General features: G+C 39.6%; 2 protein-coding genes across 4 annotated transcripts; both read right to left on the bottom strand.

Annotated features, from left to right (window-relative positions):
• Positions 1-68: 68 nt before the first annotated feature.
• ankrd54 (ankyrin repeat domain 54) lies at positions 69-6,294 on the bottom strand. 2 transcript variants are annotated; one of them, XM_015059114.1, is made up of 8 exons: positions 5,591-6,287; positions 4,625-4,672; positions 4,435-4,533; positions 3,452-3,523; positions 3,186-3,233; positions 1,890-2,014; positions 1,708-1,815; positions 69-1,618 (listed from the first exon to the last, which is right to left on the bottom strand). In XM_015059114.1, the coding sequence occupies exons 1-8, from the start codon at positions 5,985-5,987 to the stop codon at positions 1,544-1,546; spliced, it is 972 nt and encodes a 323-aa protein (XP_014914600.1). In that variant the 5' UTR covers positions 5,988-6,287; the 3' UTR covers positions 69-1,543. The 2 variants fall into 2 exon arrangements, 1 of the variants encoding a protein (XP_014914600.1); XR_001428288.1 differs by having other exon boundaries at positions 1,526-1,618; positions 3,452-3,518; positions 5,591-6,294.
• Positions 6,295-6,545: 251 nt separating this feature from the next.
• Positions 6,546-15,370, bottom strand: foxred2 (FAD-dependent oxidoreductase domain containing 2). 2 transcript variants are annotated; one of them, XM_015059109.1, is made up of 10 exons: positions 15,184-15,370; positions 13,049-13,266; positions 12,623-12,928; positions 12,221-12,472; positions 11,699-12,013; positions 11,436-11,602; positions 11,046-11,211; positions 9,831-10,057; positions 9,582-9,752; positions 6,546-8,237 (listed from the first exon to the last, which is right to left on the bottom strand). In XM_015059109.1, exons 2-10 carry the CDS (start codon positions 13,261-13,263, stop codon positions 8,164-8,166), a joined length of 1,893 nt encoding a protein of 630 aa, XP_014914595.1. In that variant the 5' UTR covers positions 13,264-13,266; positions 15,184-15,370; the 3' UTR covers positions 6,546-8,163. The 2 variants fall into 2 exon arrangements, with proteins under 2 accessions (XP_014914595.1, XP_014914596.1); XM_015059110.1 differs by lacking the exon at positions 6,546-8,237 and adding an exon at positions 8,244-8,440.
• Positions 15,371-16,000: the final 630 nt, after the last annotated feature.

The following is a 16,000-nucleotide window of genomic DNA, read 5'->3' as shown; positions in this document are numbered from 1 at the left end:
ATTACCCAGGTAACAAAATATTCTCATATGAATATTAGTTTGAATAAAGCTGTCAAAGATAGAAACAATCAAAGTCAACGTACTGATTTATTGGTACATAATGAATTTCAAATATTCTTTACAACACAGTTCACAGAATCATTATGCTCAGTTTAAAAAAAAAGAAATAAGGCAATAAAACAAAGACACTTTGACACAAAAATAAGATACACCAGTTAAACTGTCAACCCACTGTATTCTGTAATAATCACAGTATATTTAATGAGTAGAAGGCAAAAAGAAAACATGTAAATCAGTCCACACAGTAAAGTCATAGTTCCACCAGACTTTAGAGTTTTTCCCTCCCGTTGTTTAAAAGTTGAACGACATTTTATCAGAGATGCACCAAAACCTGGTGACCAGAACTAAGGAGACGTGTCCAGCCAAGCATTACGACCAAACTTAAAATCCAACCTATTTTCCAATCAATTAGCCGACCACGCCAAAAGGTCAAGCTATCGACTCTCTTCAGTGTAGCAGCTGTTATTGAAAGAAGATTGGGAGTTACTCTTTTGAAGAGCCTAGCGCAGACATTTAGAAATGTTAGTCGTCTTCAGAAAATCTTACAGCAAGCATCATCCGCAAGAAATACACACTGAGATTGATCATGTTAGTAATACTAACAGCACTAACTACTGGTGAAGGACATGAAAACGGCTTAAAACATCGTCTTTTTTTAAACAACTGTTTAACTGCGGAGCTGAGTGACACCACTGCTCTCTCCGTCTCTTGCACACATAGACCCGATGCGATGTTGGTTCTGGTTCTAACAGAACTGCGTAATGAGTGACTTCTTGAGATTCCTGTACTAGTTACAGGAAATGTATGAATAATTTAATAATTTGACATCTGGCATTTAATTAAAGATTGTTTTTTTTCCCTCATTCAAACATTACGTTGGAAACAGTTGATATTTATACTGAATGCAGATTCCTTGCCGGACAAAATAATATCTTTCATGGCAAACTTTGACATACATTTTGAAGTGTGCTTAAAAAAAAGTGAGTTATCACATATGCAGAAGAATTCGGCTGTATTCAGAGTTTTTTTTTTAACTTTAGAATAAACATTTTATACGGACAGATATATTTTTAATTTATTCAGACCTTGTAATAAATATAGTACTGGATAGTAACAGATATTGTTAAGGTAGGCCAGAGCTTTGAAAAAATCTGATGCGTTTATCTCTGATACTTATCAATACTTTTTTTTTCTAGAATTTAAAGGTCAGAGTATTTTACCCATAATATCAGTGGTTTTATATCAAGTGAGCAACTTGACAAAACCCATTTAGAAAACTTCATAAGATACATTGTTGTTAAAGCTTTTGTTTTTGTCCTGGTTAAAATAAAAAGCTGATGTCCGCAGCAGTCCCTTCAATAAATACTGACAGCCAATCCCAGTGCGACGTTTGGATCTGTGGCCTCGTAGCCGAATACAGACAATTTGAGGCTCTGCATATTTAAAAAGGAGCTGCATGTCGGCTCTGTGTGCAGTTCATCTTCTACCTAGCATCCAGGTTCTGCTTCTGTAGACTAAGCGATGTAAAACTGGCCAGTAAATCAGTCACTTCGTCCACCTGAGAGAGAAAACAGAAAAGTAAAGCTGTTTAAAAGTTTCATTGTGAACAGAGTTAAATGAAAAACACCTGACGACCGTCTCGTTCACCTGCTCTCTGGTGCGTGTGTGCTGCAGCTGTGTTGAAATGTGCTCCAGTCTTTCCTTCGCCTCACTTTGGCCCATTAGGTTCAGGTACTCTCTGAGCATCTGGATAATCTGCATGGGGGGAAACGGCAGGTGACGCGTTGGGAGCGACGCGAGCGAGCCAAGGCCCTGGACTGACTTCGTACCTGGGTGACTTCCCCTCGGAGGGTCTCCAAGCTGCGCGATTCTCCTTCCTGCAGAATGTTGAGCTTGGAGCGCGCCAGGTGCAGCGGGGTCCGGCCTGCGCGGTCGAGGGCGTCCACGCGAGCTCCTGAAGAGAAACGACAAAGAATGAAAAACCTTCTAATTTCAGGCATAAAAAGAAGTTTATCAACTTATTTTGAAAATCCACCTAAATTCTGACAAACATTTTACAGTCTTTATATTACCTAAAATATCATTTTAGCTGGATGAAATTACATGTTTGAAGAAAAACACTTAAAAAGTTTAGAACAAGCTTTAGCAAAACTTAACATATGTGTTTTGATTGTGGTAACTGTGGTAACTGCAGTTGTTACAAAAATGCAATATATTATGAAATAAAGTAAAGTAAAATAAATTTCACTTGATAACTTAACACCTTGAAATTGGGTCTCTATCTCTTTAAGGATCTCCTACTCCTTCTGAAACTCCGCCTTCAGGAAATTATCACAATATGGCTCCTCTATTAACCTTCTAACATCGTTTAACTAGCTGGTATAATGAGCTCAGCAGATGTGCTGTTCTACCAGGTGTTGGCTAATTCCTGCAGACTAGTCTGAAGGAGCTGAGCAGAGGAGGGCTGCTCTGTGAGGCAGAAGATGGAAACTGGAGGAGGAGCTTTGTTCTGGAAGGCGGGGCTAGATCCATCAAGACATTAAAGGATTTCTTAAACATTCATGAAAAAAAGAAAAAAGTCAAGGCCACATTCCAGGTATGGTTTTGATGAGGGAATAACTTGATGTAAAGCTAAAAAAAGTTTATTTTACACAACACTGGCCCTCTAAATATAGTTTTCCAAGTTTGTGAAAATGATTATTGATTATCGCCTTCTCTTGTTTGTTCATTTTTACTGTTTTAGTTTTTGGCGGTTTAATAGTTTTCATTTTAGCTAGCAGTTCAGTTGAATGCTACTAGCCTACTGAGTTTATTTATTAATGCACTTTAACTGGAAGGTTGAATCATTTTTGAAAATAAGCTCCTATATTTTGCACGTACAACTCGCTGTTTGAAAATCATCGGTGCTGAACTCGAATCCTTCATCTATTGTATTTAATACCTAAGCCTCATCAGGCAGGTATTCATTCTTTAGTAATACTCATCCAAGTTACTAACTTTGTTAATAATTGCCTGTGGCGTTTAAAAATAGTTATTCATAACCAAACGCATTGTTGCACAACAGTGAGCAGTGATAATAATAAAGTCAAAACTCAAACATGCAAGTTTTCTACAAAACGTCTCACCTGATCTCAGCAGGGTGGTGATTACAGGCACGTGGTTGGTACAGGCCGCTGCAGGGACACACCATGAAATGGGCAGAAGTTGAAAATAAAAATTTAAAAAAAAGTTACGAAATACATAAGGTTTACAAGAACATAACTGAAGCATTGCTTTGGGCTTTTAGGTGCAGGTTGACCTTTAAGAAAACCAGCTTAGTAAAAACCACAGTCAGGCATTTTCAGCCACAATATCTCCAGGTCACAGGTCAGGAGGGTGGTGTTGGTCTTACCCAGGTGCAGAGGGGTATTTCCCAGGCTGTCTCTCTGGTTGGGGTCGGCACCATAACTCAACAACAGCTGCACTAAAGCAAGACGAGAATATCTGACATTAAACGTCATGTTCGCAAGGTGGACGGCGTGTTAGGATTAATGTAAATAGGAAATAAAGGAGAGAAAATTTCCACCAAAAAACTTGAGATTAATCTCAGAAGTATTTGAGGAAAAGAAGAAAATTTCTGAGCTTGAAAACTCACAAATTTTTGACTTTTGAAACTCGGTATTTCACACTTTTTTTTTTGTTAATTTCTAAGTTTGATCTCAGCTTTTTTTTGTTTTTCATAGCAAGTTTTTGACTTTGCAAACTCAAAAACTTCCAGGTTTTTTATATTAAATTTTTGAGATTAACCTCTAAATTTCTTTTTGTTTCGTGCAAGTTTCTGGCTTTGTAAACTCAGAAAATCCCGTGTTTTTTTTTTCTAGAAAATTTCTAAGATTTATCGGGAAGAAAAAAAAGTTAGTTTTTGGTTTAGCAAATTTTTGACTTTTCAAAATCACGTATCTCCAAGTTTTTTCCTAGAAGATTTTTTTTAGATTAATCTCAATATGTCAGAGTTTTGGGTGTGCAGGGGTTAAGCACAGCCCATGTATGGAGGCCATAGTCCTCAACGTGGCCGTCGCAGGTTCGATTCCCGGCCTGGCGACCTTTGCCGCAGGTCTTTACCCATCTTTACCCAACTTTCCTATCAATTAACTATCAAATAAAGGCCACTAAAGCCAATAAAACCTTAAAAAAATAAAATAAAAAAAAATGTCAGTGTTTTTTCTAGCAAATCTCCAACTTTTCAAACTCAAAAATGTCCAGTTAATGTTTTAGTAAATTCCTGAGATTAATATCAAAACTTTATGTTTTTTTGTCCTAGTAAATTCTTGACTTTTTTTTCTATCTACAACGGCCCTAACACGTCGTCATAGTTATCCGATGCCAGTAACGAACCGATGCTGTCGTTGCCATTGCAGGATGAGAAGTGAAGCGCCGTCCGGCCCTTGTCGTCTGCAGCACACGGGTCGATGTCATCCTGCAGGAGCTTTCGCACTTAAAAAAAAATAAAACACAGGAAAAAAAAAAAAAACATAATCTTTTTTTTATTCCGAACCTTTGAACTGTGTCACCTGGTCACTCATACCTGTGTCTATGTCATTGCTGTTGGCAGCTTCCCTCAGTCTTTTAGCAGCTGTGGAAAAACATGGACAGAATTATGATTTCACCAACAGCCTAAGTTACAAAATGTAGTGTTATTTATGTAGATATACATGTAAATTAATGCAATAATAACCACATTTAATTTTTTTATTATTATTTCCAAGCAACATTTTACTTTTTAAACATGTATTCTGTACAGATAACGTGCAAATTACTTTTATCCCCAATGTAATATTTCTCAGCTTTAACACTAATATCTAGTGTACATTTTTGATATGGTCAATGTGGCTCTCTGCCCCGGGCGGCAACGTATAAGGGGCCAATGGTAAAAATGAATAAGACGTTTTCTGTCATTTTACACTCTGGCAAAGTTTTCTGTTACTGACTTGCAGGGAGCTGAAGTTAGTGTCTGATTCACAGCATTAAAGGGCTATTTCAATGTTTCTGAATGTATTTATCCATAAATCTTACATATACACTGGTTAAACTTAAACTAAGTAGCTCAACACTAAGCCCAGATTCTGTAACAATTTAAGATTAAGAAAACTTTTATTCTAAATGGAGTGACACAAAACATTGGTACTTAAACCTATAAGTTTAAGTAAAGGTTAACTTTTACTTAAGTATCAACTTTGATACTTAAATTATACATTGTACCTTCTTATTGCCAGTATTATTTATTATTCTGTTACTTCCTTATTTTCGATTATATAAGATGACTATTTTCTGATTTATTTATTTTTAGCTCTCCAATATATATATATATATATATATATATATATATTTGTCCCTGTACACGAATATTGCAAAGTGACAGCTGAAGACATGATTGGATTTGTTCAGTCTGAATGTGTCGTCTGGCATTTATAGCATGATTTATAGGTTTTTGCTATGTGGATGCTAAGAATTTTGAATTCAGGTCCGTTTCGGACTGGACGGTCCCTCTTACCGTAAATGTCTTTCCCAATGGGACCCAGGTTCCGCACGGCTCGCTGGTGTCTCCTGGCCCTGCTCCCCGCTATCTTCCCCAGCCTGCTCGATTCGGCGACCGTGTCGAACTCACCTCGCCCCGGCTCCCACAAAAGGTGCAGGTACCTGAGCTCTTTGTCGTCTCTAGATCCGACTCGACCCAACACCATTTTGCCTTCCCCTATCCCACTGATACCGAACCCCACAGATGCTGCTGCCGCTTCTGCGCCCAAGTCCTCCATCCTTTCTGCGGAGCTCCGCGGCTCCGCGCCCGCCGCTTCCCGGGTCTCACCTCCGGCTCCGTATCCAAGCATGCATTCCCCGTCGGAGATGGCTCGGTCATTTTCCGAAACAACGACAGAGCTCCATCCGTCCATGTTTTTTTTTTTCCCCGTTACATAGGTAGCTCAGTTTATAATAGTGTATCCTTACAAGTTCTACCAGCCAGCGCTCGGGAGGAAACACGGCTCTCAATAGAATTTGGAGGCAGCCATTAACGTACCGTCACTAATAAGTCTGGGAGACATTGCATGAATAGTTATGATCTCTCTTACCAAACAAGTCCTGTCATATCTTACGTTCAACTATTAAAACAAAACCTTTCAACCAAGATGTCAGCTATTTTACAATTCATATGTCGTTGTGTCAAAGTAGTTACAGAGACAGCTATTGGACAATGATTAGCTTCAAAGATCTAACAACCAATCAGAGTTCATGATATTTATACGCTACTCTCCACTAGCGTCAACCCACAAAAGCAACCAATCACAAAAGCAGTGGGGGACCAATCAGCGTCCAATAGGAGCTGAAAATATGGTAGCGAGATAAAAGTCTGTACGTCAACGTCGCCGCCATATTGTGGGTGATGTTTTAGTTGAAACGTGCAAGAAAAAAATCAGTCTTACTATTCAGGGAAAAGGAAATAATAGGAAAGATTTTGTATTAGAAATTTAGCACAGTTTATTTAGGTTACACAAAGGTGGCACTGATAGTTGGTTCTGTCGGGTACCGTCACATGATGAAGGTGAAAAGGGCAATAAAAAGGCAAACAAATTTAGTTAAAAAGGTTTTAGAGCGGGCAATAGCAATTGCAATTCCTTTTGGGGAAAGGGGAGTTAAATTAAGAGTAAAGAAATACAATTATGGCAACAAAAAGGTATATTGAAGATAAGAAAGAAGGGAGTTTATATAAAATACAAAACTCAATGTTAGTCAAAAGTAGAAGGAAATAAATAATGATGAGATTAAGAGTAGGTCATATATTTTTAAATGACATTTTATGTCTAATTGGGAGAAAACCTCATGATTAATATGAAGGTTGTGGGAGAAAGGAAATGTAGAACATGATGAATTGTAAAACATGAGCCTGAAAGGGAGAGCTTGAGAAAAACAGTAAGAAGGACAGGAATGGAGTATTAAATGAATACTGGGAACTGAAGGAACAGTGGATATTTAGAGATTAATTACTATTATTATTTATTTGCATAATTTATCTGAAAAATAGAATTTAATGAAAAAATAGAATTTAATCGATGTAAAGTTGCTACACACTCATGTACAGCAGGTGGCGGTATGCACCTGAAAGTTGCTTGCCAACCGCCATAATAGAAAAGAAACACATGCATGTACATGTGTATGTACAGCTCTTAATATTATAAAACTAAAAAAAAAAACATGGTAACTGGCTTTTGTAAGGTGATTCTGCCTCTCACTGACTGGTTGTCAATACTGAAAAAGGCATTATATACCGTATTATGTATGTTAAACTCAGGTAAAATATGAATAAAACAACATTTGTGAAACTCAGTTGTATAAAAACTAATATTTTAACATTATAATTAATCTTTCAAGTAACAAGTAACATCTTCCAGTGACCAGCAATATCTTTGCAACCAGCAGGTTATAACATAAAAAAAACTTGCAAAAGCAAGGATTCAATGGAAAACCACTTTTGTTTTAGTCTAACATTGCCTAAAAATTAAGAAGAACAAAGTTTTGAGTTGAAAAAATTGCCCATGATGGCAGTAAAGATAAATTTCTCTAGCATAAGGATAAAATATTTGATCTTCTTGAGAAAATGGCAAAAGTGCTGTGGCATATTCCAGCAGTTGTAGATATGGAAAAGAAAAGGGAAAAGTTAATTTCCTCCAAAAAACTTTGACATTTTTAGTTTAATCTCAAATTTTCTAGAAGAAGTTGTAAATTTCAAACAGCTTTCTCGCAAGTTTTTAACTTCAAACACATACATTTCCAAATATTTTTTCTAGAAAATTTCTGAGATTACTCCCATAATTTCAGAGTTTTTTTTGGCAGAAATTTACCCTTTGCTTTATTTTTTATATTCCATCTACAATGGCTATAATACGCCGATGTACAAAACATTATTTTGTGGGTAATACAATCAGAGGTCAAGCGTCCAGAGGACACGGACGCTCCAGCTGATGCCGGGTGGCTTGGAAAAGTGGGGTTTGCTCCCGTCGACGTTCCGGCGGTGACTTGCCCGGCTGGCACCTGGTGAGCGCTGCGGCTCGGCGCGCTGCGCCGCGCGACGCCCTACCGAGCCAAATATCCCTGCTGACAAAACAGCGGCGGCTTACGGTGCGTGAGAGCTGAGCGGAAACAGTTTTCTGGAACGCAGGAGGAGACACAAACAAAGGTGAGGAACTTATGAAGAGGATTAAAGAGAAACTGAGCTGAGGAGTTTGCCTTTGAAAGGTGTGGTTCAGAAATCTTAACTGAATGTTTACACAAGACCAGGAAGATGTGGTGGAGTTCAGGTATTAAACACTTCTTCAGGATGAAGGGTTGCTGCCGCGATCAGCTGAGGCTCCTTAGAGGAAAAAGTCTTAACCGGTTGACATCCAAAACTGAGACAATCTTCTATTATAACTATCGCAAAACTTCTAGAACATTTCGGTGTTCTCTAGAAAGGTTCTGAAATTAATCTCAAATTTTCAGAGTTCTTTGGTAGAAATGTACTCCTCTTTCTGCCCCCATCAGCCCTGCTACGCTGTCATAGTCTTCTTAAGTTCACATGTTTTTGTGAATCCTCTCTTACATTAAATTGTATTAAACTGAATGCACACAAGCACATAAAGAAACAATACATGCTCTGCTTTTTCATCATTTGAGCCTTGAAATATGTGCATTTTTTATAGTTACTGCTTTTCTTGTCTTCCAGATTCCTACTTAGAAATTTTTAAGAACTCAGAATTTTGAGGACATTTTTGTTCTAAGTTAATAGAAAAGATCTTGATTTCCACTCGAGTGATTCTACCACAACAAGTTGTGATCTTAATATTTTATAGGGGAGAGGAGTTCTGGGTAAAACATTTTTACTGACATGTTTTTTTTTATCTTAAATGTAAAATTTCTATAATTTTTTTATTTTTGCAAATATCTGGCTTAATTACTCCTGAGTGTCTTGTTCTTTCAGTAAATGGCCTTTTTTTGAGTGCACTGAATTAATCGGTTATTAAATTAGTTGACGATTAATTCAATAATTGATTAATCATTTTAGCCCGAGGAGGACGAAAACCAAAATAGTTTAAATATCGCTCAGCCGTTTGTAAAAGATTTCCTTAATTTTTGGTGCTTGGTGATCAGCCAAAGCTTAGACGTGGAACCTGACTCGTCTAGCGATCTTATCTTCTGACATGTCTGCACATGTGCGATACACAATAGTCACCTCACTGCTGCTAACTTAGCAACTTTGTCGCTACATCCAGCAACTTTTTACACCAAAAAAAAATCTGTGTAGACTTTTTAAAGATCGGCGATCGGCCGGAAAACTACAATCGGTGTGCCCTAATATTTTCATTCAACTAAATAGTGGGAAACCCTCCCGACTCCACTAAGGGACAAGGGTGTAAAGAAAATGGATGGATGGATAAATAGTAGGAATGTTGATTTTGATCACACCAGGAAAAGTTAGGAGTAAATCATACGCTCTGTGTAAAGAACAGACCTACCTGTGCTGAAGGCCCTCAGGTCAGAGTGGACGCAGTGCTCCAGGAAGCGCCGCAGTGGCTGGATGTGAGACAGCGGAGTGTCCCACTCTGTGAGGAAGTCCTCAACCATGTGATGAATCGCCTTCGGCCTCGGCAAAGGCCAGCCGTGGGGACGCGTCTTCATGTCCTGCGCTGTAATAGAGACAAAAATAAGTAAAAATAAACCCAAATTAAAACTGCAATGCCTCATCACGACGGCAGGATCCATACCCGTAGGGAGCGAGTCGTAGTAGTATAAAACTGGGTGGAGGAAGTTGGATTTCCAAGCCTGGGTCCAGTCGGTTTCTGACCTGCCGAGCCCCAGGTTGTCTATCTTCCTCTTCCCGTACTGCATGACCAGAACTATCAGTCCCTGACTGGACACGTCATGGCCAGAGAGAGAGGAGAACCGGGGCAAGGCCTGGAGCAGAAACTCTTCCACGTACTCACAGTGGGAGCTAAAAGGCGAGGAAACAAGGCAACATGCAAACAGTGCAGAAAGGAGCCACGGAAAAGACACGCGATACGTTTTAGTCTGACAAATAAAGAGTATGAACATTTAGGAAGCATTACTGTAACTAATGATTATTTTAGCTATTAATTATCGTCACCTTTATAACAGTGGCCCGAGTCATTTTTTTTAACTAAAAGATGATTTAGGCAAAAGAAAAAAAAAACATTTAGGCCATTATGTTAGGAAGGTGACATTATTCTGTAAATTTTTCTGAAGATTGATCGATTAATCAGATAAAAAATTGCCACATTTGGCTGATTTTTCATTGAACCTTTTTTAATGTTAGAAATACATTAAAATGTGTAAATAAATAACTCAATTCCTTTTTTAAATAAGCAAATAAACATTTTGCTGCCTAAAATGCAATAGCAGTTTTCCATAAGTGAACATGTGACAAGCAGAAAGTTTAGAGCTGAGTGGATTAACTGATTAATAATTAGGTAGCAAAAGATTTATTTATTTTTATTTTTTACAGATTTTCAAACCTGGTGGAACTAAAACTGCCACTTGAGGAGTTCTGGGTGAAACATATTTACAGACAAATATGTTTTTTTTTTTTCATCTTAAATGCAAAATATATAAATTCATTGCATAGTTTTGGCTTAATTACTTTCCTGAGTTTGGTTCTGCTTTCAGCAAATGGCCTTTTTTAGACTCTGTATACTCCAGTTAGCGATAGATCGGTTACTAAATTAGTTAGCGATTATTTCTGTAGTCGACTAATCAGGATTAATCAGATTAATCGTTTCAACCCCCAGTAGCACAAATAGCAAGACACAAGCAAAAGTATCTATAAACTCATAAACTGTTCAATTCACTGGTCTATTCTGGCCAATTCTGACATCTTCTTCCATGTTTGCAGGTTAACCGCTCCATGGTTAACCTGCAAAATGGCCGCCGAGTAAACAACGATCAGGGAATCATCTCCTCACCCTCGGAGAAGAATAACATCCCCGAGCGTCTCGAACATCTGGTACGGTCCGGAGGCCTCCCCGACCCGCTTCAGGATCCAGGACATCAGCTGCGTCGTCATAAGTCTGGTCGACGGCCACTTGTTGCCATGGTGACGGTATTCCAGCACACGGTGAACGGCTCGGGCTGAGACAGAGAGGTCAAGAGCCTTCTTTGAACATTTAAATGTTGTGAAGGGACAGAAGTGTTGCAGCTGGGCGCTACCAATCACAACCGCTCACATCGACAAAATGGAATAAACGTTCCGATCTGGGCTTTTATTGTATCGTTTATCATTTATTCCAAGAAATTTCTTATAACAACAGTACCACAAATGGTTGTGATAAAATGTTTCTGAACTTTTTTCTGACCTGTGTAACGGAATCCATGGACGAAGCCCCCAGCGGAGGATCGGTAGTCTCTGGAGTGAGAGGCAGTTCCCAACAGGAACAAACCGGGGGTGTTCTTCCCCTCGTACCACGCCGTCACGCCCGGCAGTCTCCCTTTCGCATTTTCGCTGGGCGGCAGCCGTGCAGAGCTGAGGGGATTGACGAGAAGAAAAAGAAGAAAAAAAGATGGTGTTTAGGAATAAATCGACGGGTACTCCAAGAAGCTCGGTTCTCTGGATCCATACCTGTCGAAAATGCTGAAGTTGAACCTGAAGCCGAGGCAGCGGATCACCCGGTCGTAGGGTTTGCGCAGGGAAAAGTTGTCGATGTAGTCCGGAAGCTCGACCCAAGGTTCGTCGGATCCTTTCCCCTCATCACTGTTCTGCTTGAACTGCCTTAAGTTTAGATAGAGCTTGTCCCTCGTCTCTGGATTGTTTAATCCTGACCGCTTCCTGCCCCTTTCCTCCTGTTTGGTGATGACCACGTCCTCCAAGCGAGCCTCTGCCAGACCGTCAAGGGATTTCAACTGGTATGTGTCTAATACCTCGTTATTAACAGCCCTGGAAAGATTAAACAAAGCAAAAGTATGTTTTTTCCCAGTCATGTAACAACCACAATAGCAAATAGTGCTTGTCGTCACTTTTATCGATGCCACCACAATACCACAAAGTATTGCAATAAAACTTTAGCGCCACATCGCCCCCGCCTTAAATCTGAGCAGATCTATCGGTGCAGCCCTCCTTTCCTGTGTTTACACCTTTCTTTACCTGAGATCTCCAACGTAATGTGTCTGCCAGGCCAGCCGGACGGTGCTGGAGCTGAGCATGTGCACCCGGCTCGCTCTCCCCAAGATGCTCTGGGCAGTTTCGAAGGCGGAGTTTCCTTTCCCCAGGATCAGCACGGCCTGGTCCTTGTAGTCGTCAGGGTTGGTGGAGATGGACTCATAGCCCTCGGCCAGGTGCGACCCGGCAAACTCTACCTCCTGAGGAACCCACAGGCCCGTGGCCACCAGGAGGATGCTGCAGCAGAAATGAACGGCTTTAAGATTTTCATGTGAGAAGAAAACTGAGTTCCAGTATCAACATTTTTTAGAAAATACATTCCCTACATCTTGGCTTTAGCGAGACAACATGCGAGAAAGTTCAATTTCTCTTTTTCTTATAAGTTACCTGCAGGAGTAATCCGCTGCATGTTGATCGATGAGGACGTAGCTCCTTCCTGTGGCTGACCGCACCAACCTGATCCGTCCGACGTCCACACCATATTTCACCTTCAACCCCAACTCCCTCTCAAACGCCGACAGGTAGAGAGGGAAGGCGTCGGCCGGCGGGTAGAACTCCCCGCTCACCCTTTTGAACAGCAGGTCCGGCTTGTCGCTCAGCAGAGAGTTCCAGTCGTGCCGCAGGTTGAACTCTGCGTTGTGTCTTCCTGTGTGGATTTTGTTAATGCTAATCAGCTTCCTGTGCCTGGGATATCTTTAAACACAGAAAACAAGAGAGAGAGAAAGAGAATTTAAAAAAAACAATGATTTGCTTTAGAATATGACATGTTCTTATGGATTGGTTCAAAGTAAGAGTTCTCGTAAGGTTTCCCACTTGTTGAAGAAGCTGCCCGGACCGGAGTTCCTCTCCAGGATGATGTAGTCCCGTTTTGCCTTGGAGAGGAAGAACCCCATCTGCAGGCCAGCAGGTCCGGCTCCGAGCACACAGTACTGGTAGTGGCTGGAGGCATTGTGGAGATGATCGTTGAAGGAGGTTAGGACAAGGCCAACCAGGGTAAAAAGGATGAAACGCAGAAGGTTTGCCTCCATAACCTGATAGGACAGAAAGAACAGTGGCATTGAGAAAATGTGTGATGCGGGTGGGTTATAATAAAGGATAAGGCTTGAATGCAGTTCCATTTAACTGCAGTAAATACAAAAAACTAATTTGTGAACCCTAACCCTAACTAAAAAGTTAGCTATGCTGCTAACCTTAAAGCACTAATCATAAACATTAGTTCTGCTATCACTAAAGTGATACACCAACACGGTATTAAGCGGGAGCTAATGCTAAGGCGCTAACTTCAATTCAAATTATATCTGGCCTTGACAGACTACAACCCTTCAGCGTCAATTTTAACTTTGATATTATAATTTACATATTCTACTCTGCCCTTTTATATTTTATATATTTTTCACTACTGTCAGGTGTTTATTTTGTTCCTGTATGCTTCTTGTTTTAAGACAATGAGAAAAGAAAAGAGAGCAAACATAAGAGGAAACGGAAATGCTGAGTAAATGCTCTTCACTTCAAAATAAGAGCATGAATATAAACATGTAGCTACTTGAAGAAATCAGTCGATAAAACTTCAAAACACACGTTTGACTTGATTCAATTGAGAGTTAACAAAAACAGCCAGGTAAATAAAAGAAAAATGTGTCCATAAACATTAATTCAGGAGAAGCTAAATGTTTTCAAAATTAGCAAAAATGCTAACCGGAAAATGAACAGAAATGCTAAATCCGGTCGGATTAATAGCACCTTTTAAAAATATCAACCTTTAAACCAGTGGTACCCAAACTTTTTCTTCTGCGCTCATGTTGCGTTTACAGGCGGCTCGGAAAAACAGGTTACAACATGTTAACAACGGATTAAACAGTTTTAACTGCTGATAAAAGTGACAGAGGACACAAATATGGGAAGTGTGGAAGCCTCTACTGTATCAAATTGACAGAGGGATAACAGAGAGCTGGCCATTCTAAGGTAAATACCCAGCGCATACAGTGTTCATGTTTTGTTTTGTTTTTTCATCCAGACGGCTTCGCACGTCCCCCCTGCAATGACACTGCGCCCCCCCTAGTGGGCGCGCCCCACAGTTTGGGAGCCTCTGCTTTTTTATTAAGCTCACATTTTTTAAAACGTGTTTTATTAGTATGATGTAATATTCCAATCTTAAATCACATGTTTTCATACATTTGATTAAATAATCAATAATAAACAGGAATAATACTATTCCTGTCTTTATTTTTCTTTGTTTGTTTGCTGACATTTGTTGTGCACAGATTTGAAATAGAGATTTCATCATCTTTATCAGCTGAATGCACAAAAAATAATGAAACTTGAAAACATGAGTGATGTGGATAATTCATCTATAAAGTATGCGATTAGGGAACTATGTAATTAAACTAAATTGAACTTTTTTAACTTTTCAATAATATTCTGATTTATTCAATATGACTGTATAGGCTGATACTTAACATGTTTTAAAATGTTAGACATATTTTGTGGGGTATTTTTTAGACACTGGCTAAACAGTCAGACAATAGAAAACCCCTTTCATACAAGTGGGGCTGGTTTTGTTTTGTTTTCTGTGATATTTTTAGTGCTCAATAAACGGCAGCTTTCTGTGGACAAGATCCCCCAGCTCCCCATGAACTCCTTGTTTCCCCCAACCCTGGTCCTCAAGGCACACTGACCTGCATCTTTCAGATGGTTCCCTGCTCCAACACACCGCATTCAGATGTTTTCAATTCAACAAAACTCTGTTAATCAGCCAACAGTTTAATGAATGTGTGCTGAAGCAGGGGAAAGCCTAAAACAAGCAGGGCAGTGTGCCTTGAGGACCAGGGTTGGGAAACACTCCCGTAGCCGATGCTATGTCCCTCAACTGGGGATGTGGAGGCTGCTGCAACGCCGCTGTTAGCGCGACATATCAATCAAAGATGGAGGATTAACGAAAAGAGCGTCACCTTCTACATGAGTCGGCGCCTCTCTCGCCACATCAGATATGTTGAAACGGCAGCATGTTTGCTATCATAAGGCCTTTTCAAGCGCGCAGAGAGTCCAGTCCTCGGTAAATTTCCACCAGCAGCCGTCTTCCACCCGGGGCCATGAAAACCGGAGAAAACCAATGAGAGCTGCCTGCTGAAGGGGGCGTGGCCAGAGAAATACCATAGAAAACAGTGGAGCGCGAGTCATATTTCATATTCACTTAAAGAGACCCTTTATACAAAGTATGTGACATGTAACAAGCAAGTTGGAGTTATATAAAAATACTGTCGTTCCAGATTTTATTCAACACTCCAGGTACGCTCTATGACATGTTGAATAAATCTTTTACATTTTGATGGACTCCCTTTGCTGTTAGGCCATGTCTTGTGAAGTTAATTGACAAGTGAAGGGTAATAAAATCACCACTAGAGATCTGTAGTGATAGTTAAACTGTGATTAGTGCCTAACAGAGAGAAGAAGAGTGAGAAGAGTGTCCACTGCCCATTATGGATATTTGTGCTGAGCAACATTATGTAAAAGAGTTTTGTTAAAAGTTTAGCTATGAAGCTCCTGTAAACAATAACAACACTATACTTTTCAAAATTCCCGTGACGGCTAAGTCAGACTATGTGGTCATCAGGACAACACTGGAGAACTACAGCAGATTAAAACTGAAATAATGTTAAATCTTATCTGTGGTTAGGAACTTAAAATGTAGTTTTATGTTTTATCACGGCACAAACTGATATACATTTAGGCAAATGTTAATTCATTGAACATGTACAGTATATATAT

This window comes from Poecilia latipinna, unplaced genomic scaffold (genome assembly GCF_001443285.1).
Source record: "Poecilia latipinna isolate Pla-1442-1.1 unplaced genomic scaffold, P_latipinna-1.0 Scaffold1601, whole genome shotgun sequence".
Classification (NCBI taxonomy): Eukaryota; Metazoa; Chordata; class Actinopteri; order Cyprinodontiformes; family Poeciliidae; genus Poecilia; species Poecilia latipinna.
The sequence above is the reverse complement of the archived record's forward strand: the minus strand, read 5'-3'. Positions and strand labels throughout refer to the sequence as shown.